At 46.3% G+C, this 21,685-nt stretch overlaps 1 protein-coding gene across 1 annotated transcript; it reads right to left on the reverse strand.

Moving 5' to 3' along the window:
* Positions 1-280: 280 nt before the first annotated feature.
* On the reverse strand, positions 281-18,714 carry LOC135828665 (fibulin-2-like). The gene is made up of 10 exons (XM_065341089.1): positions 18,582-18,714; positions 17,643-17,765; positions 16,404-16,448; positions 14,414-14,536; positions 12,766-12,888; positions 11,647-11,769; positions 8,157-8,279; positions 7,359-7,481; positions 880-1,002; positions 281-336 (listed from the first exon to the last, which is right to left on the reverse strand). Exons 1-10 carry the CDS (start codon positions 18,712-18,714, stop codon positions 281-283), a joined length of 1,095 nt encoding a protein of 364 aa, XP_065197161.1.
* Positions 18,715-21,685: the final 2,971 nt, after the last annotated feature.

Consider the following 21,685-nt stretch of genomic DNA (forward strand, 5'->3'; position numbering starts at 1 on the left):
GTACATCCATGCACTCGTATTTACAGGCGTGGAGAATAGAAGACTTTCGCACAGGCAAAGCACGCCTCATTCAAGTGCATGCAGTGCATCCTGCACTCTCACTTGTCACTTCTGCTGACTGCATGCACTTGCGTCAGAGCGCACTTCAACCCTGTTTGCGTCAACCCTGCCAGTGAAGATGACACTAGGAAGGGTTTCGCTCTACGGAATTACGTATGAAAATAACGTATGAACTGCACGGAATTTTCATACGTAAAAATCAGAGCTGTTGGGTTTCGCTCTACGTGATGTCTCCATGACTGCTAAACATGCGTTGTTGCTTTGGAGACGCGTTGGCTGCACGTGACCACCGCATGCACCATGAACCGAAACCGCGTTCTCCATTATATTTTGCACGCGTGGTGTACGGTGTGTGTACCTTGTGTTTCGCGCGGCTTGAATGTTGCCATGGACAAATTCAGAAAATGCGAAAAATATTTCAAAAAGTCCTACGGAGGACCCAACGTAGGAAAGAGCTTTCCTACGGAAATCCGTAGAGAGATTTACGTATGAAAGTTGCCCTCGCTCCCCGGCGCGTACGACATACGGATTTTCATACGTAATTACGTAGAGCGAAACCTCCCTACTTTTGGCTGGTTTGGGCCACTCTGTGCAGGTCCTATATGGCACTTGGTACACTAAAAGTCGTTTGATGGCCGTGTAAGGTAGGTGGTCGCTGTATCCAGTGCTATTTCTGTGTAGAATTGTCTGTGCATGAAAAAAGCGGTCATTAAAAGCAGGTGGTCACTAAAATCAGAGGTTGCTTAAACCAGGTTTTATTGGACTGTTCACAAAATTGATGAAACAGTCAGGTGGGCAAGTCATAAAATTACGACTTACCTGAGCAATGTGTTCCATTTCCTTGGTAACCAGTTAAACATGCACATGTATATGAACCAAGGATGTTGCTACAGTTAGCGTCGGCATGACAACCATGTGTTTTTGCTGCACATTCATTGTTGTCTGATATGGTGATACAGTGGACAACAGAATAGTATTAGGAGCCATTCGTAAACATTATATTTAGAAACAAAAAGTAGTTGTTTAAGGGGGAGGGGGGGCGGGGTGAGCGCCTGTTCGTTTCTCGGAAAATATCGATGCACAGTTTGTATGTGTGGGCACATCCAGCTAGAAAAGAAAAAAATATATACTATGTGCCGTATGTATGTGTTCGTTTCTCAGGGAGGGGGAGGGGTTGAAGGGAAATGACTAGCTTTCGTGTAAATATCAGTATTTGTTTGTTTAGCTTTATTTTACTTCACCAGAAACACAGGCAAAATCTGCCTTCTCACTGGGCGTATTGCCACAGTTCTCGCAAAATGATGAAGGTGGTCATATAAGAAAAGGAGGAAGAGGAAAATACAATCATGAACAAGGCACAAAGAGAATACGGAAACAAATCAATGGGGAGTACTACAAGTAACGAATTTGAATTTAATAATGAAACGGATCCAAAGGTTCCAGGGTTGAGGGAATATATACGGATGACCCCTAATGGGCAAGTCATCAGAGACGTTCCGCACTACGTGAAGTTGAGCAACGTTACGTTAGTGGGCGGGAAAACCCTTGAACTCACGAGTTTGCACCTCACTTATGGAAAATTATCTACCGTAAAGTCTTGTACAAAAGCCGCGGCTTCTATGACTTTCCTTGTGAAATTTTGCAGACTTCTATAATGAGACAGGCTTCATTACAAGACATGTACTTCTATGTATGTCATCACTAAAACCAGGCTTATGTGTGATTGGATTGGCCCAAAATTGCGGCTTCTATTCGAGGGCGGCTTCTATTCAAGTGCAACTTCTATACAAGACCTTACGGTATGCAGCGTATGTATGTAGGACTCTGATAACGGAGGTGCTCCGTAAGTGTGTTGGGGTGCAAATTTTTTACTCACTCCCTAGGTCGACCCGGTCGTACACTGCCGCGTTCCGAGTTGCCAAGGGCAGCTATGTCATTCGAAAACTACATATGGCGGAACACAAATCGGCATGGAGTGTGGGTAAGACTTTCCATAGATCGACTACATTCGCTACTTATGTAATTGATTGATCAGTATGATGGCGGGCGGGAGCAATTTTGGAGCTGCGCCTTGCATCACTTTTTCCTTTCAACTTGATCCTCTTTGGGAGATCGATAATGTATTTTTCATTAAAGGAACTAGCTAGTAATGGAGTCACGCCCGACGAACTCCAGCAAGTGGACCTGCATGGCAGACCAGGCTGGTGCACTGTCACCCTCAAGCATGCCGCCGCCAGGGATCGTCTTGTGTCCACTTCTTTCAAAATTGCTGGTAAGGCAGTAGATATTGTCATTGGAGACACCGAGCTCATTAGCTTGCATGTGTTTGGCTGTCCGTATCACCTGCATGACGGGGCATTGTCTTCGGCCATAAGCCAGTATGCAACGATTCACAGGTCTCCTGCTAGGAAAAAATCCTGCACGAAGGGTTCTCAGTTGAAACCGGTACTAGCTTCTTGAAAGTGAAATTGCGAAAGTCAGTTCCGTCTCTTGTTCGCGTGGGTCAGACGCCCCTACGCATCTGGTACAAAGGGCAACCCCAGACATGCTTCCATTGCGCAGCACCAGGCCATAAAGCAAGGGATTCCCCACGCCGAAAACCTCCAGCTAGTCAGTCAACGAGTACGGGATGCACTGAAGTGAACAGGTCAGCAGCAAGCCCTCAAAGTACGCATAGTCAAGAGGTTGCAGCTGCTGGGTCAGTGCATGTGCAGCAGGATGAGCATTCCCGGGAAAACACACCTATGAGCTCTGGTACGACAGCCAACCGCAAACTTGCCAGTACTAGTGGCGTGGGGTCAGAAAAACCGTACTCGTACTCATCTGCTGTAGGAGGATCGGATGCGGAAAGGGATGCACCTGGGGAATCGGAACCTGCCTCGGCAGGAGGCACGGAAGGTGAGCCCGATTTCACTCTAGCTCTGTCCCCCACAGCAGCTGGGTTGAGGAGTCAGGAGAGGAGCCACCACCCCCTCCACACAGCAGCCTAACCCCACCACGTCTCTGGCCCACACATCAAACACCTATGACGGAGGTCTCATACCTGGGCAGCATGACAAAATGTGCCTACACCAAATGGGCAATACACATGATCCAGCAGCTGAACCCAATGATTCAAGCGGCTCAGAAGCGGATGCAGAAGACCAGCATCACAACACTGCAGCCGAAAGAGCCGACAACGTTTTCTTTGATACACTGAAGCCATCAAAGCGGCAGCGGGAATCGATATCACCAGAACACGACGGCAGATTCACTCTTGTCAAGAATGGAAGTCCAAGGAAACAAGCCAACTCGTTTGCACTCCCCTGCCATCAGCCAGAAGCCTGGCTGGCGAGCTTGAGTACTAGTCATCTTTCTCTCTAGTGTTCATATTAGCCTGACTATCTATCTATGTTTCATCATGCTTTCTCCCCGCCTTAACCCCTCTGCACCAGTGTTTGTTCCCCGCCCTTCTATCCCCCGACTTCGCCTTTACATGACCAATGCATTTGGATTGCTGTCCAAGCTTGGTGAGCTTCAGCACGCAGTGAAGATCTCGAAGCCTGATGTTATTATCGTGACTGAGACCAAGCTCACTGCAGACAAGGCCACCTAGGCGGAAGTCTCACTACCTGGATATGCCCCTCCCATTCGTCGAGACCGCACCGCTCATGGAGGAGGAGTTGCGGTCTGGACTAGGGACGGCATTGCCTTTCAGCACCTCCATGACATCGACTGTGATCACGAAATTGTCTGGGTGTCTGTCTCCATGGCCCCCCACACGAACACTGTCATTGGCGCTGTCTACAGGCCAGGCTCCTGTCTGGCCACTGACACCAAACTCTTCGAACACCTTGACGCAACTCTTGACAGAGTTAGGCAGCATGGGTCGAAGATTATCGTCGCTGGCGACTTCAATGTGCTTAGCGGCTTGTGGTTAGGAAGCAACAAAACAACTCCTGCAGGGGAATGTGCTGAGGATATGTGTGTTAGCCACGGCCTGGAACAACATGTTACGATGAAGACCCGAGGGGACAATATACTGGATCTGAGTATGTCTTTCTATCTTTCTGATGTAACAGTCCGTTGCAAACCTCCCCTTGGCGCCTCGGACCATGTAACTCTGATAGCTGAATTTCCCACAAAAGTGTCGGAGGAACCTCCCACAAAGCGAGTAGTCTGGCGCTAGAACCTAGCGGACTGCCCTCAACTTGCTCATTTTTATCGGCAAGCTGACTGGACCACAGCCATCAGTCAATGTCCCAACAAATCATGTCACAATGTCACCAAGATCATTAATAACCTTAACAAGGCATGAAGCAATTCATACCAGCTCGTGAACTGGTAACCAGCCCGTCTGACCCTTCTTTGGTGGACACTGGAGTGTTCAACCAAGGTGAAGGCAAAACAGGAAGCTTGGAAACACTCCCGCACGGCTCCATCTCCGCAGCTACGACTGGAGGCCCTGGAGGCAACCAGGCGTGGCACTCACTATCTGCGCCAGGCGCAGGCAATACGCCTTGCTACGCTGGGAGACAAACTTTCACGTGGGAGCATGTCTGATCGAGAGTGGTGGTCCACGCTGAAGCAAGCAGGTGGTAGTGGGCGCAGCACAACTATACCAACTCTTGTTGACACTAACGGCGTCCGAGTTATGGCCAACTCCGAGAAAGCAGAGCGGTTTGGCACGTTTTTTCGTCGAAGTCCAGCCTCGCAGCAGATGACTTTCCAAACGATCTGCCATCAGACGATCTGCCACCTGTAACACCTCACACCGAGTCTCGGCTCACTACCATCCACTTTCGAACGGATACTGTCAGAAGAGAGCTCAGAAGACTGAATCCCACGAAAGCCAAAGGCCCTGACCGGATTCCAGCAAGGGTGCTGAAGAATTGTGCCAGTGAGCTCTGCTTGCTTGTCGCCCGGCTGTTCTCCTTGTGCTTTCGGCAGCAAGTGCAACCGAGGCTGTGGAAGGTCGCCCAGGTTGTTCCGATTCACAAGAAGAAAGCTAGATCAGACCTGCGCAACCATCGCCCGGTGTCTCTCCTCTGCATTCTCTCCAAGACAATGGAAACAATTGTTAACCGCTGTATCATGAACTTCTTCTCAAAGCACAGTGTAATCTCGTCTCGGCAATATGGCTTCCGGAAGGGACTTGGTACATCAGATCTACTAACAAAGCTGCACAACGACTGGTTATCCACTGCGGCGAGAGGCGGCATGGTACATGTACTGGCCATCGACATCGCCGGGGCGTTCGACAAGGTTTCGCATCGAGGTGCCCTCCATAAAACAGAGGCATGCGGCATCAGTGGTCCGTTCCTTGGCTGGCTCTCAAACTACCTCTGCTGCCGGCAACTACGTGCCATAGTCGGAGGACAACAGTCATCGGAATACCCTTTGCTTGCTGGGGTCCTCCAAGGCAGCATCTTGGGTCCAACCCTGTTTCTGGTTTACGTAAACAACTGTGAGGAAGTAACACCGGATAGTACCTCTCTGGCTGTATACGCAGATGGCACCACAGCCTACCAATGCATTGCGGCCACATGCGACATAGCGGAAAGTGCGACCTATCGCCCGATGGGGTGCTGAGTGGAAAATAACTTTCGAACCGACCAATTCCCAGGCGCTCACAACAGACTTTCACCGTCCGGCAACACCTCTTCCCCACGCACTGTTCAACGGTACCAGGGTGCCTGAAGCTGACGAGATCAAGCTCCTCGGTGTTTTCTTCGACACCACGTTGCGATTCTCGACCCACATACGCCAGGTTGCCACCAGGGCCCTCCAACGCCTCCACGTTCTCCGGAAGGTGGTGCCACTTTGGACAGCACCTGGCTGTATTGCTGTTTACAACGGCTTCAAACGGCCAACCATGGAGAACTACTGCCTGGTCTGGATGGGGGCTCCACTGGCCCGCCTGGACACAGTACAGCGCAGGACACTAAAGCTGATAGGCCCTGGAGTCTTCGTACCAAGCCTGGAGCATAGGCGCAGGGTGGCGGCCCTGAGCTTCCTGTACAAGCTCTGCTTCCTTCCACCGACGAGCCCCTTGAAAGCGATTATGCCCAAGCCACTCCAGCTGGCGGATGAAACCCCCCAACACCCGTTTCTCCGCCCAGCGACGCCAGTCACACGACTTTCCATTGGCATGTAGCCTGCCTCGCCGTTCCCGCTCAGCCTTGGCCAAGGCTTTCTTTGCTTGCGTGCTGAGTGCATGCAACTTCCTGCCTCGGAGAATCCTCGCACAGCAGCCATACAAGGGGATGTGGAAGTTCAAGAAGATGGTCCACCATCACCTGTTGTGCAGCAACTGGATGCAAGCACCCGACGCCTTGTAAACCTGCTACATAAACTTGCTGAACTACAGGCTCTCATGTACATGTACTCTCTCCTTCTCAATCTACCTCCTCCCCCCCCCCCCCCCCCCCCCGTTCTTTCTCTTTCCCTCATACTTCCATTAAAAATGCTTATCTGCTGCGACCAGAGTGTGACAATGTCCACCATGCATGGCTGCTGCATGTTCCCTTTGCGTGCACCACTTGGCTTTTCGTAAAAAAAATTATGTCATGCGGAATCTCTCTATCGTCTCAGATGTTTTGCAGAGCGAAAATTCAAGAGAATTTTCCTTTGACGTCACGGAAAAAAACTACTTCGCACAAAAATCGATGGAGCAGTCAAGTGTGCCGAGTCATAACATTACGACTTACCTGAGCAATGTGTTCCATTTCCTTGGTAACCAGTTAAACATGCACATGTATATGAACCAAGGATGTTGCTACAGTTAGCGTTGGCATGACAACTATTTGTTTTTGCCGTACATTCATTGGTGTCTGATATGGTGATACAGTGGACAACAGAACAGCATAACATGCTAGTCATTGGGCACTTTCGATTACATATTTGGACCCAGCGCACTTCAACCCTGTTTGTGTCAACCCTGCCAGTGAAGACGACACTTTTGGCTGGTTTGGGCCGCTGTGCGTAGGTCCTATATGGCACTTGGTACACTAAAAGTCGTTTGATGGCCGTGCAAGGTAGGTGGTCGCTGTATCCAGTGCTGTTTCTGTGTAGAACAGTCCGTGCATGAAAAAAGCGGTCATTAAGAGCAGGTGGTCGTTAAACCCAGAGGTTGCTTACACTAGGTTTTACTGTATTAGGAATGGGTTTGCTCCCAAACTGGAGCTCGCGCTATTCCGCCGACGACTTGACACTTGACTGACTCACGACCGCCGCAAACTCGCAACCTCTATTTTACTGTACTGTACACAATATCGACGAAACAGTCAAGTGTGCGGAGTCATGAAATCACGACTTACCTGAGCAATGTGTTCCATTTCCTTGGTAACCAGTTGAACATGCACATGTATATGAACCAGGGATGTTGCTACAGTTAGCGTTGGCATGACAACCATGTGTTTTTGCTGTACATTCATTGTTGTCTGATATGGTGATTCAGTGGACAACAGAATAGCATTAGGAGCCATTCGTAAATGTAGATATTTATTTAGAAACCAAAACGAGTTGTTCAAGGGGAATATCAGTATTTTACGGATGATCCTTAATGTGCAAGTCATTAGAGACGTTCCGCACTACGTGAAGTTGAGCAACCTTACGTTAGTAGGCGGGAAAACCCGTGAACTCGCGAGTTTGCACTTAACCTATGGAAAGTTGTCTATGTATAGTACATACGTAGGGCTCTGATAACGGAGGTGCTCCGTAAGTGTATTGGGGTGCAAAATTTTGACTCACTCCCTAGGTCGACCCGGTCGTACACTGCCGCGTTCCGAGTTGCCAAGGGCAGCTATATCATTCGAAAACTACATATGGCGGAACACAGACCGGCATGGAGTGTAGGTTACACTTTCCATAGATCGACTGCATTTGTTACTAACGTAATCGTAATTATGTCGTGCGGAACCTCTCAATCGTCAGAGATGTTTTGCAGAGCGAAAATTCAAGCGAATTTTCGTTTGACATCACGGGAAGGGGAACTTCATGTGAACGCCCGTGGCTTTGAACGCGAAAGTTGAAGGACAAGCGAAACAAACTTCAACTAATGTGCACAAAAATTGATGAAACATTCAAGTGTGTCGAGTCATAAAACTACGACTTACCTGAACAATGTGTTCCATTTCCTTGGTAACCAGTTAAACATGCACATGTATATGAACCAGGGATGTTGCTACAGTTGGCGTTGGCATGACAACTATTTGTTTTTGCCGTACATTCATCGGTGTCTGATATGGTGATACAGTGGACAACAGAACAGCATAACATGCTAGTCATTGGGCACTTTCGATTACATATTTGGACCCAGCGCACTTCAACCCTGTTTGTGTCAACCCTGCCAGTGAAGACGACACTTTTGGCTGGTTTGGGCCGCTGTGCGTAGGTCCTATATGGCACTTGGTACACTAAAAGTCGTTTGATGGCCGTGCAAGGTAGGTGGTCGCTGTATCCAGTGCTGTTTCTGTGTAGAACTGTCCGTGCATAAAAAAGCGGTCATTAAGAGCAGGTGGTCGTTAAACCCAGAGGTCGCTTACACTAGGTTTTACTGTATTAGGAATGGGTTTGCTCCCAAACTGGAGCTCGTGCTATTCCGCCGACGACTTGACACTTGACTGACTCACAACTGCCGCAAACTCGCAACCTCTAGTTTTACTGTACTGTACACAAAATCGACGAAACAGTCAAGTGTGCGGAGTCATAAAATTACGACTTACCTGAGCAATGTGTTCCATTTCCTTGGTAACCAGTTGAACATGCACATGTATATGAACCAGGGATGTTGCTACAGTTAGCGTTGGCATGACAACCATGGGTTTTTGCTGTACATTCATTGGTGTCTGATATGGTGGTACAGTGGACAACAGAATAGCATTAGGAGCCATTCGTAATTTTATTTAGAAACAAAAGTAGTTGTTTAAGGCGGGGGCGAGCGCCTGTTCGTTTCTCGAAAAATACCGATGCACAGTTTGTATGTGTGGGCACATCCAGCTAGAAAAGAAAAATCTATACTATGTGCTGTATGTATGTGTTCGTTTCTCAGGGAGGGGGTGGGAGGGGGGGGGGGAGGGGGGGGGGGGTTGAAGAGAAATGACTAGTTTTCGTGTCTAAACGAGAGAGCTATGCTTTTTTGCCTTGATGACCTAGACAAAAAAAGCATAGGGATATTATAAATTTGAAACTCGGATGTTGAGCCATAAATAAATGTAGAAAGGAAAAGGACATAATATGGATACGAGTTAAGAGTAACTCTCCATCACTGTAACTGGATACTATCATACAGTCAGAAAGTGCAATAACTAGGCACAAAACTGACAAGAGTACTGAGACATTCGACGTCCTGACACCTAGCTTCAACACATCTCCGTAGCGCTAACCGACAGCCTTCCAACTTGGAAGGTTCAAGGTTGTGGAAATACCAAAGAGGGGAAGGCAAGCATTACTCTTAACTCGTATCCATATGTCCTTTTCCTTTCTACATGTTATAAATTCTTATAAATTTCTACTTTTTGTTTTTAGACATAACCTGGGATTCGAACCCGCACTATTGCCCTGCATGCATCCGTGGACCCCGATACACTTCGCATACATACTAATTCTTCCAAGTTGCTTCACGTTATGATCTTGTATTTGAAAGCGCTATATGAATATGCATTGTGGCCAGCCGTCTTTGATTGTACGGTACGGGACAGGTACGGTACGGGACAGGTACGGGACAGGTACGGGACAGGTACGGGACAGGTACGGGAAAGGTACGGGACAGGTACGGTCGAGGGTAATACGACACCATCTACCGCCTTGATGACGGCAAAAAAAGAATAGGGACGTTATAAATTTTTCAATTTTCCTATTTTCAGGCATTACCAGGGATTCGAACCCGCACTATCGCCCTACATGCATTCCCCCATACACTTTGCATTCATACTCATTGTTCCAAGTTGCTTCACGTTATGATCTTGCGTTTGAGAGACCTATTTGAATAGTGCGGCCAGCTGTATGTGGCCAGCTGTGTTTGACGGTACGGTACGGTACGGTACGGGACAGATACAGGATAGCGCCAGGCGTGACACAAACACACAAACAAACACACAAACAAACACCAAATTAAAGCTGTGGGGACCCTGGCTAGCGCCAGACGTTACTGAAGTAACGTCATCTGCATAGCTACGGGATTAAATAACAGTATTTGTTTGAAGAAGAGGTTGGTGCGACTTCGGTGATAGTAGGGGAAGAGTGTGTTGCTCCCTACATGGGAGCTCGCGGTTTTCCTGCCGACTTGAATTCTCACTTGACTGACTCATGACTGCCATCCAGAGCACACGAGAAGTCCATCGAACCGTCCACTCGGCAAACCTGCAAGAAAGCACCACTCCCTGCTCAATACACAGTGTTTCAGTCGGGAGTCAGTCAATCAGAATTCAAGTTGGCAGGGAAACCGCGAGCTCCCACGTAGGGAGCAACACACTCTTCCCCTAGTATTTGTTTGTTTAGCTTTATTTTACTTCACCAGAAGCACAGGCAAAATCTGCCTTCTCACTGGGCATACTGCCACAGTTCTCGCAAAATGATGAAGGTGGTCATATAATGCGATTAATAGTATTAGTGAAGCGGACATTACAAAAAATCGGGAAAATCGTCTCACAATAGAGGCTATACGGAGAAACAAACTACTTATAGGTTACTTATATAGGTTACTTATAGGTTCTCCGTATAGCCTCTATTGTGAGACGATTTTCCCTGATGATAGTCTCAAGAAAATCGATTAGGAACAACCATTTTAGATACATGTATTCTCATTCATCATTTTGTAATGTCCGCTTCACTAATACTATTAATCGCATTAATAAAGTTATTGTCTCCTCGTCGTCTTTTCGTGGTCATATAAGAAAAGGAGGAAGAGGAAAATACAAATCATGAATAAGGCACTAGGAGAAGACGGAAATCAATGGGGGAGTACTACAAGTAACTTGAATTTGATGAATTTTTTCATGAAAATAATGCAACGGATCCAAAGGTTCCAGGGTTGAGGGAATATTTACGGATGACCCCTAATGTACAAGTCATTAGAGGCGTTCCGCACTACGTGAAGTTGAGCAACCTTACGTTAGTGGGCAGGAAAACCCATGAACTCACGAGTTTGCACTTCACTTATGGAAATTTGTCTATGTAGAGTACGTACGTAGGGCTCTGATAACGGAGGCGCTCCGGTGGTGTATTGGGGTGCAAATGGCTGACTCACTCCCTAGCTTGACCCGGTCGTACACTGCCGCGTTCCGAGTTGCCAAAGGCAGCTATGTCATTCGAAAACTACATATGGCGGAACACAGATCGGCATGGATTGTAGGTTAGACTTTCCATAGATCGACTACATTTGTTACTAACGTAATTATGTCGTGCGGAAACTCTCTATCGTCAAAGATGTTGTGCAGAGCGAAAATTCAAGCGAATTTTCGTTTGATATCACGGAATGGGGAACTTCGTGTGAACGCCCGTGGCTTTGAACGCGAAATTTGAAGGAAACGCGAAACAAACTTGAACTGCTTCGCATAAAAATCGACGAAACAGTCAAGTGTGCCGAATCATAAAATTGCTACTTACCTGAGCAATGTGTTCCATTTCCTTGGTAACCAGTTGAACATGCACATGTATATGAACCAGGGATGTTGCTACAGTTAGCGTTGGCATGACAACCATGTGTTTTTGCTGCACATTCATTGGTGTCTGATAATATTATGGTGATAAAGTGAACAACAGAATAACATTACTTCCTCCGTATGCAAAAACTTCGTGACATTTTTAAGGCTGCGCATAGCTATGCAATTGTTTAGCTTGACTTAGAATAACACTCGTGGCATTGTCTAACCTATTTATAAGCTATATACAAAGACAAAAAGCACCTCAGACGAATGATATTGAGTTTATTCCGAGTCTTCTTTGCTCTTGTCATTCAAGCGAATTTTCGTTTGACATCACGGGATGGGGAACTTCGGGTGAACACCCGTGGCTTTGAACGCGAAAGTTGAAGGAAACACGAAACAAACTTGAACTACTTCACACAAAAATTGATGAAGCAGTCAAGTGTGCCAAGTCATAAAACTACGACTTACCTGAGCAATGTGTTCCATTTCCTTGGCAACCAGTTAAACATGCACATGTATATGAACCAAGGATGTTGCTACAGTTGGCGTTGGCATGACAACTATTTGTTTTTGCCGTACATTCATTGGTGTCTGATATGGTGATACAGTGGACAACAGAACAGCATAACATGCTAGTTATTGGGCACTTTCGATTACATATTTGGACCCAGCGCACTTCACCCCTGTTTGTGTCAACCCTGACAGTGAAGACGACACTTTTGGCTGGTTCGGGCCGCTGTGCGTAGGTCCTATGTGGCGCTTGGTACACTAAAAGTCGTTTGATGGCGGTGCAAAGTAGGTGGTCGCTGTATCCAGTGCTGTTTCTGTGTAGAACTGTCCGTGCATGAAAAAAGCGGTCATTAAGAGCAGGTGGTCGTTAAACCCAGAGGTCGCTTACACCAGGTTTTACTGTATTAGGAATGGGTTTGCTCCCAAACTGGAGCTCGCGCTATTCCGCCGACGACTTGACACTTGACTGACTCACGACTGCCGCAAACTCGCAACCTCTATTTTTACTGTACTGTACACAAAATCGACGAAACAGTCAAGTGTGCCGAGTCATAAAATTACAACTTACCTGAGCAATGTGTTCCATTTCCTTGGTAACCAGTTGAACATGCACATGTATATGAACCAGGGATGTTGCTACAGTTAGCGTTGGCATGACAACCATGCGTTTTTGCTGTACATTCATTGTTGTCTGATATGGTGATTCAGTGGACAACAGAATAGCATTAGGAGCCATTCGTAAATGTAGATATTTATTTAGAAACCAAAACTAGTTGTTTAAGGGGAATATCAGTATTTTACGGATGATCCTTAATGTGCAAGTCATTAGAGACGTTCCGCACTACGTGAAGTTGAGCAACCTTACGTTAGTAGGCGGAAAAACCCGTGAACTCGCGAGTTTGCACTTAACCTATGGAAAGTTGTCTATGTATAGTACATACGTAGGGCTCTGATAACGGAGGTGCTCCGTAAGTGTATTGGGGTGCAAAATTTTGACTCACTCCCTAGGTCGACCCGGTCGTACACTGCCGCGTTCCGAGTTGCCAAGGGCAGCTATATCATTCGAAAACTACATATGGCGGAACACAGACCGGCATGGAGTGTAGCTTACACTTTCCATAGATCGACTGCATTTGTTACTAACGTAATCGTAATTATGTCGTGCGGAACCTCTCAATCGTCAGAGATGTTTTGCAGAGCGAAAATTCGAGCGAATTTTCGTTTGACATCACGGGAAGGGGAACTTCATGTGAACGCCCGTGGCTTTGAACGCAAAAGTTGAAGGACACGCGAAACAAACTTCAACTAATGTGCAAACATTCAAGTGTGTCGAGTCATAAAACTACGACTTACCTGAACAATGTGTTCCATTTCCTTGGTAACCAGTTAAACATGCACATGTATATGAACCAGGGATGTTGCTACAGTTGGCGTTGGCATGACAACTATTTGTTTTTGCCGTACATTCATCGGTGTCTGATATGGTGATACAGTGGACAACAGAACAGCATAACATGCTAGTCATTGGGCACTTTCGATTACATTTTTGGACCCAGCGCACTTCAACCCTGTTTGTGTCAACCCTGACAGTGAAGGCGACACTTTTGGCTGGTTTGGGCTGCTGTGCGTAGGTCCTATATGGCACTTGGTACACTAAAAGACTACAGTGCATTTCAAAACTATAGACGCGTAGAGTTTTTGAAATATTTCAAATTTGGCTGGAACGTTTTGAGAATAGTTTTCGGAATATTGCTCAGGATCGCTCCACAATTACTCTCATATAGTTTCTAAAGGATTGGATAACAGACGCCCAATTTGGAAAAAATTATGCACAAAGTGATCACAGATTTTATGTGGTATAGATGCTGGCATAACGGTTTTTGCCTAGGTACGCGTCTATAGTTTTGAAATGGACTGTAGTAAAAGTCGTTTGATGGCGGTGCAAGGTAGGTGGTTGCTGTATCCAGTGCTGTTGCTGTGTAGAACTGTCCGTGCATGAAAAAAGGTCATTAAAAGCAGGTGGTCGCTAAACCCAGAGGTTGCTTTCACCAGGTTTTACTGTAGTAGGAATGGGTTTGCTCCCACACTGGAGCTCGCGCTATACTGCCGACGACTTGACACTTGACTGCCGCAAACTCGCAACCTCTATTTTTACTGTACTGTACACAAAATCGACGAAACAGTCAAGTGTGCGGTGTCATAAAATTACAACTTACCTGAGCAATGTGTTGCATTTCCTTGGTAACCAGTTGAACATGCGCATGTATATGAACCAGGGATGTTGCTACAGTTAGCGTTCGCATGACAACCATGTGTTTTTGCTGTACATTCATTGTTGTCTGATATGGTGATACAGTGGACAACAGAATAGCATTAGGAGCCATTCGTAATTTTATTTAGAAACAAAAAGTAGTTGTTTAAGGCGGGGGTGAGCGCCTGTTTGTTTCTCGAAAAAATACCGATGCACAGTTTGTATGTGTGGGCACATCCAGCTAGAAAAGAATAATCTATACTATGTGCCGTATGTATGTGTTCGTTTTTCAAGGAGGGGGGGGGGGGTTGAAGAGAAATGACTAGTTTTCGTGTCTAAACGAGAGAGCTATGCTTTTTTGCCTTGATGACCAAGACAAAAAAGCATAGGAATATTATAAATTTGAAACTCGGATGTTGAGCCATAAATAAATGTAGAAAGGAAAAGGACATAATATGGATACGAGTTAAGAGTAACTCTCCATCACTGTGACTGGTATATACAGTCAGAAAGTGCAACAACTAGGCACAAAACTGAAAAGAGTACTGAGACATTTGACGTCCTGACACCTAGCTTCAACACATCTCCGTAGCGCTAACTGACAGCCTACCAACTTGGAAGGTTCAAGGTTATGGAAAGACCAAAGAGGGGAAGGCAAGCGTTACTCTTAACTCGTATCCATATGTCCTTTTCCTTTCTACATGTTATAAATTCTTATAAATTTCTACTTTTTTGTTACTCGGATGTTGAGCCATAAATAAATGTAGAAGAGAAAAGGACATATGGATACGAGTTAAGAGTAACTCTCCATCACTGTAACATGATACTTTATACAGTCAGAAAGTGCAATAACTAGGCACAAAACTGACAGAGTACTGAAACATTCGACGTCCTGACACCTAGCTTCAACACATCTCCGTAGCGCTAACCGACAGCCTTCCAACTTGGAAGGTTCAAGGTTATGGAAAGACCAAAGAGGGGAAGGCAAGCGCAACGAAAACGAGCAAAAGCTACAGTCCCAACGGAACAAAGAATGTCGATTGTTACTGGACGATGACGAGACCAGTACGATATTTGACAAAGCGGTCTAACTACAATTCGAAGCAGCAAAGCAGCACACCACCCAACTTGGGTGGGTCATAAATATCAAAGATAAGTAAAGAAAGGGAAGCTTTGCGAAAACGAATTGTACAAGCCGAAAGCCAAACTCCTACAGTACTCCTCATGCATGACATTGTGATGGACTAGTTGACTACAAAACAAGTTGTTTCACACGACGTACGTTTCGCCGTATGGTTCGTGACGGCTCATCAGGTGTGCAATATGAAACTCGGATGTTGAGCCATAAATAAATGTAGAAGAGAAAAGGACATATGGATACGAGTTAAGAGTAACTCTCCATCACTGTAACATGATACTTTATACAGTCAGAAAGTGCAATAACTAGGCACAAAACTGACAGAGTACTGAAACATTCGACGTCCTGACACCTAGCTTCAACACATCTCCGTAGCGCTAACCGACAGCCTTCCAACTTGGAAGGTTCAAGGTTATGGAAAGACCAAAGAGGGGAAGGCAAGCGCAACGAAAACGAGCAAAAGCTACAGTCCCAACGGAACAAAGAATGTCGATTGTTACTGGACGATGACGAGACCAGTATGATATTTGACAAAGCGGTCTAACTACAATTCGAAGCAGCAAAGCAGCACACCACCCAACTTGGGTGGGTCATAAATATCAAAGATAAGTAAAGAAAGGGAAGCTTTGCGAAAACGAATTGTACAAGCCGAAAGCCAAACTCCTACAGTACTCCTCATGCATGACATTGTGATGCACTAGTTGACTACAAAACAAGTTGTTTCACACGACGTACGTTTCGCCGTATGGTTCGTGACGGCTCATCAGGTGTGCAATATGAAACTCGGATGTTGAGCCATAAATAAATGTAGAAAGACCCAGAGTTAGGTAGGTATTCGACTGACTTGCGTTGGCGTCTGTTGCTGAAAGTCAGAATGCAACAGTTCAAGCAGACAAAAGGGCCGATAAGATGAATTCATCACTGACATTCATGCATGAATGAATACCAATCACTCAATGCAAACAAATGTTTCTAGCGCACAACCACCTCTCTGCTTAAACATACAACTACTATCGCAGATGCGCAACCAGCAGTCCCGCACTTCCCATTCTCATACAGTTTCACAGTCACAGCTATACGCGCTCAGGCACACCCCCAGCCACACCCCCAGCCAGTCACCCAACCACCACCCTCCAATCCACTCCCTGCACTGCAAAATACAGACTTGTCATGCTCGTATCAGTCGTTCGTACAATCAGGGAAGGTGCATTTCTTCTTGCCGGTGCCGGTGGTTGTGCTTTGGCAAAGAACGTTTTCGGCATGAAATAGTGCAGATTCATTTATGCTACAACGATGAGTCAACAACCGTGACAAGTGACAATACAACGAACAGCTCCCGGACCTAAAACGTTCAGATCCCGTAGTGTTGTGAACCTTGAACCGAAGAGTTGTGGCCGTGGTTCAAAGAGCCTGCATTGTTCTCCAAAAGAGCAGCGTCCAAAATATGCCATGCTGACACCAAAAATCACTATATGGCAGACTACTGGAGTCGTTATGGAACAGCTTTTAGAGCACTCCCATCAGTCTTCTCCATTTCGCCGACTCTACTCTCCAGATATCTGATAATCATATCAGCCTCGCCGCTGCTGCTTCTTCATCAGTCGCAAACGCTGCAGGGCTCACTCTTGACCAGCCCGCTCGGCCATTTCTTCTGCAGAACACCGGAGTTCTCAGCCCAGACCGAACTCATGAAGGTCAGCCATGGCTGCATCCTCACTCTCACACAGATTTATGTCTTCGTGGCCGCTTGCACCGACTACTATCGGTCGTCAAATCATTTGAAATAGCATTGACACTATTGATTTCCTGCAGTCCCTTTGACCTGGCTGCATGCTATGGCATTGCAGATTGTGTGGGGCGGCTGCATGACGTCATGGGCGCAACCCCTCCCCCCATACTTAGTTTTTCGAACGGAAATATCTCAAGAACGCTTTGTTGAAGGCAGGTCGGACCAACAACATTGAACTCAGCGACCCAAACTCTCCGGGTCCTGAAATTTAATTTTTTTCTCCGAACTTCCCCATTAAGTGTGCCGATTCATGACATTATGACTTACCTGTGCAATGCGTTTCATTTCCCTGGTAACCAGTTGTACATACACATGCATATGAACCAATGGTATTGTTACATTGAGCGTTGACATGACAACCATGTGTTTTTGCTGTACATTCATTGGTGTCTGATATGGTGATACAGTGGACAACAGAATAGCATAACATGCTAGTCATTGGGCACTTTCGACTACATGTTTGGACCCAGGTTTTATAATTCTCGAATGAACAGAATGAACGCATTGCGGCCATGTAGACAAACGACTACAGTGACATAAATCGTAAAAGGGGATCACGTGGGAGCCCGTGCACCCTCGCGCGCATGTGGACCTAGCACGGCGTTTACGTCGAGTGCGTCAATTCTGGAATTAGCAATTCTGGAATTACATGTCGCAATTCGGCCCTATCTTCAGAATTGACCAAATTGACGGAATTGCAATTGACGACAGATTTTGTGTAACTGAACGGCGCATCCACCATAAATAATTCGACTGTCGTGGACATGGAAATCCGGTCGCATGTCTAGTGGCCCCAGACCACTGACCATGCAGCCGTGGATAAGCGGTACACACATGCATTTATGCGCTGCAGCGCGCTGGTTGTAGCGGATCAGCATGTGCACTGCACACAGCGTTCTGTACGCGCTGAGAGCACCGGCTCCGGTCAATTGACTGCATTTCTATGTTTCTATGTCTGCTGCAGTAGAATTGGCGGAAATGTGTGCAATCGAGCCCGCCCATTGTTACAGAGGTTTACAAAGCAAACGTTTGTGCGGATTTTCGTTTGACCTCACGAAAAGGGAAACTTCATGCGAACGTTCGCAGGTTTGAACGCAACATTTGAAGAAAACGCGAAACAAAACTCGAACTACAGTAAAACCAGGTTCAAGTGACGACTTTGGTAACGGTCTTGCAGACAGAACTGTCATCATGGCATGGACTTACCCTCCACCAGCCGATAGATGCTGTCGCAGTCCGCACAATGGCAGCGGACCGACAGGCATGGCGTGGAGCCCGCACCACCTAACAGGACTGATTCTCGTGATCCACGTGATTCCGCCAGACATGTTGTATGCATATTCTATTTTATTTTATACTTTGGATAAGTTTTCCATTAGTAACAGGACTGATTCTCGTGATCCACGTGATTCCGCCAGACATGTTGTATGCATATTCTATTTTATTTTATACTTTGGATAAGTTTTCCATTAGTCCTATTGGTATTGTTGCTAACGGCGTTTGTTGATGTCACTTCTGTCATTTCATTGTATCGCATTACTCTTCAGACATCAATCCTGAATGGCATAAGCGAAAGTGGCACCCCCGCCACCTACGCGGACATGCTTTTAATAATAATAATATACTAAAGTGACCATCCCACGGTGCAAGCGAAAGCGGTCGTTAAAGCCAAGTGGTCTTTAGAACCAGGTCCCATACATTCGCGGCATATCGGATCCTGTACATACATGTACATATGCATGGTTGTACATCCATGCACTCGTATTTACAGGCGTGGAGAATAGAAGACTTTCGCACAGGCAAAGCACGCCTCATTCAAGTGCATGCAGTGCATCCTGCACTCTCACTTGTCACTTCTGCTGACTGCATGCACTTGCGTCAGAGCGCACTTCAACCCTGTTTGCGTCAACCCTGCCAGTGAAGATGACACTAGGAAGGGTTTCGCTCTACGGAATTACGTATGAAAATAACGTATGAACTGCACGGAATTTTCATACGTAAAAATCAGAGCTGTTGGGTTTCGCTCTACGTGATGTCTCCATGACTGCTAAACATGCGTTGTTGCTTTGGAGACGCGTTGGCTGCACGTGACCACCGCATGCACCATGAACCGAAACCGCGTTCTCCATTATATTTTGCACGCGTGGTGTACGGTGTGTGTACCTTGTGTTTCGCGCGGCTTGAATGTTGCCATGGACAAATTCAGAAAATGCGAAAAATATTTCAAAAAGTCCTACGGAGGACCCAACGTAGGAAAGAGCTTTCCTACGGAAATCCGTAGAGAGATTTACGTATGAAAGTTGCCCTCGCTCCCCGGCGCGTACGACATACGGATTTTCATACGTAATTACGTAGAGCGAAACCTCCCTACTTTTGGCTGGTTTGGGCCACTCTGTGCAGGTCCTATATGGCACTTGGTACACTAAAAGTCGTTTGATGGCCGTGTAAGGTAGGTGGTCGCTGTATCCAGTGCTATTTCTGTGTAGAATTGTCTGTGCATGAAAAAAGCGGTCATTAAAAGCAGGTGGTCACTAAAATCAGAGGTTGCTTAAACCAGGTTTTATTGGACTGTTCACAAAATTGATGAAACAGTCAGGTGGGCAAGTCATAAAATTACGACTTACCTGAGCAATGTGTTCCATTTCCTTGGTAACCAGTTAAACATGCACATGTATATGAACCAAGGATGTTGCTACAGTTAGCGTCGGCATGACAACCATGTGTTTTTGCTGCACATTCATTGTTGTCTGATATGGTGATACAGTGGACAACAGAATAGTATTAGGAGCCATTCGTAAACATTATATTTAGAAACAAAAAGTAGTTGTTTAAGGGGGAGGGGGGGCGGGGTGAGCGCCTGTTCGTTTCTCGGAAAATATCGATGCACAGTTTGTATGTGTGGGCACATCCAGCTAGAAAAGAAAAAAATATATACTATGTGCCGTATGTATGTGTTCGTTTCTCAGGGAGGGGGAGGGGTTGAAGGGAAATGACTAGCTTTCGTGTAAATATCAGTATTTGTTTGTTTAGCTTTATTTTACTTCACCAGAAACACAGGCAAAATCTGCCTTCTCACTGGGCGTATTGCCACAGTTCTCGCAAAATGATGAAGGTGGTCATATAAGAAAAGGAGGAAGAGGAAAATACAATCATGAACAAGGCACAAAGAGAATACGGAAACAAATCAATGGGGAGTACTACAAGTAACGAATTTGAATTTAATAATGAAACGGATCCAAAGGTTCCAGGGTTGAGGGAATATATACGGATGACCCCTAATGGGCAAGTCATCAGAGACGTTCCGCACTACGTGAAGTTGAGCAACGTTACGTTAGTGGGCGGGAAAACCCTTGAACTCACGAGTTTGCACCTCACTTATGGAAAATTATCTACCGTAAAGTCTTGTACAAAAGCCGCGGCTTCTATGACTTTCCTTGTGAAATTTTGCAGACTTCTATAATGAGACAGGCTTCATTACAAGACATGTACTTCTATGTATGTCATCACTAAAACCAGGCTTATGTGTGATTGGATTGGCCCAAAATTGCGGCTTCTATTCGAGGGCGGCTTCTATTCAAGTGCAACTTCTATACAAGACCTTACGGTATGCAGCGTATGTATGTAGGACTCTGATAACGGAGGTGCTCCGTAAGTGTGTTGGGGTGCAAATTTTTTACTCACTCCCTAGGTCGACCCGGTCGTACACTGCCGCGTTCCGAGTTGCCAAGGGCAGCTATGTCATTCGAAAACTACATATGGCGGAACACAAATCGGCATGGAGTGTGGGTAAGACTTTCCATAGATCGACTACATTCGCTACTTATGTAATTGATTGATCAGTATGATGGCGGGCGGGAGCAATTTTGGAGCTGCGCCTTGCATCACTTTTTCCTTTCAACTTGATCCTCTTTGGGAGATCGATAATGTATTTTTCATTAAAGGAACTAGCTAGTAATGGAGTCACGCCCGACGAACTCCAGCAAGTGGACCTGCATGGCAGACCAGGCTGGTGCACTGTCACCCTCAAGCATGCCGCCGCCAGGGATCGTCTTGTGTCCACTTCTTTCAAAATTGCTGGTAAGGCAGTAGATATTGTCATTGGAGACACCGAGCTCATTAGCTTGCATGTGTTTGGCTGTCCGTATCACCTGCATGACGGGGCATTGTCTTCGGCCATAAGCCAGTATGCAACGATTCACAGGTCTCCTGCTAGGAAAAAATCCTGCACGAAGGGTTCTCAGTTGAAACCGGTACTAGCTTCTTGAAAGTGAAATTGCGAAAGTCAGTTCCGTCTCTTGTTCGCGTGGGTC

Source organism: Sycon ciliatum, chromosome 12 (genome assembly GCF_964019385.1).
Source record: "Sycon ciliatum chromosome 12, ocSycCili1.1, whole genome shotgun sequence".
NCBI lineage: Eukaryota > Metazoa > Porifera > Calcarea > Leucosolenida > Sycettidae > Sycon > Sycon ciliatum.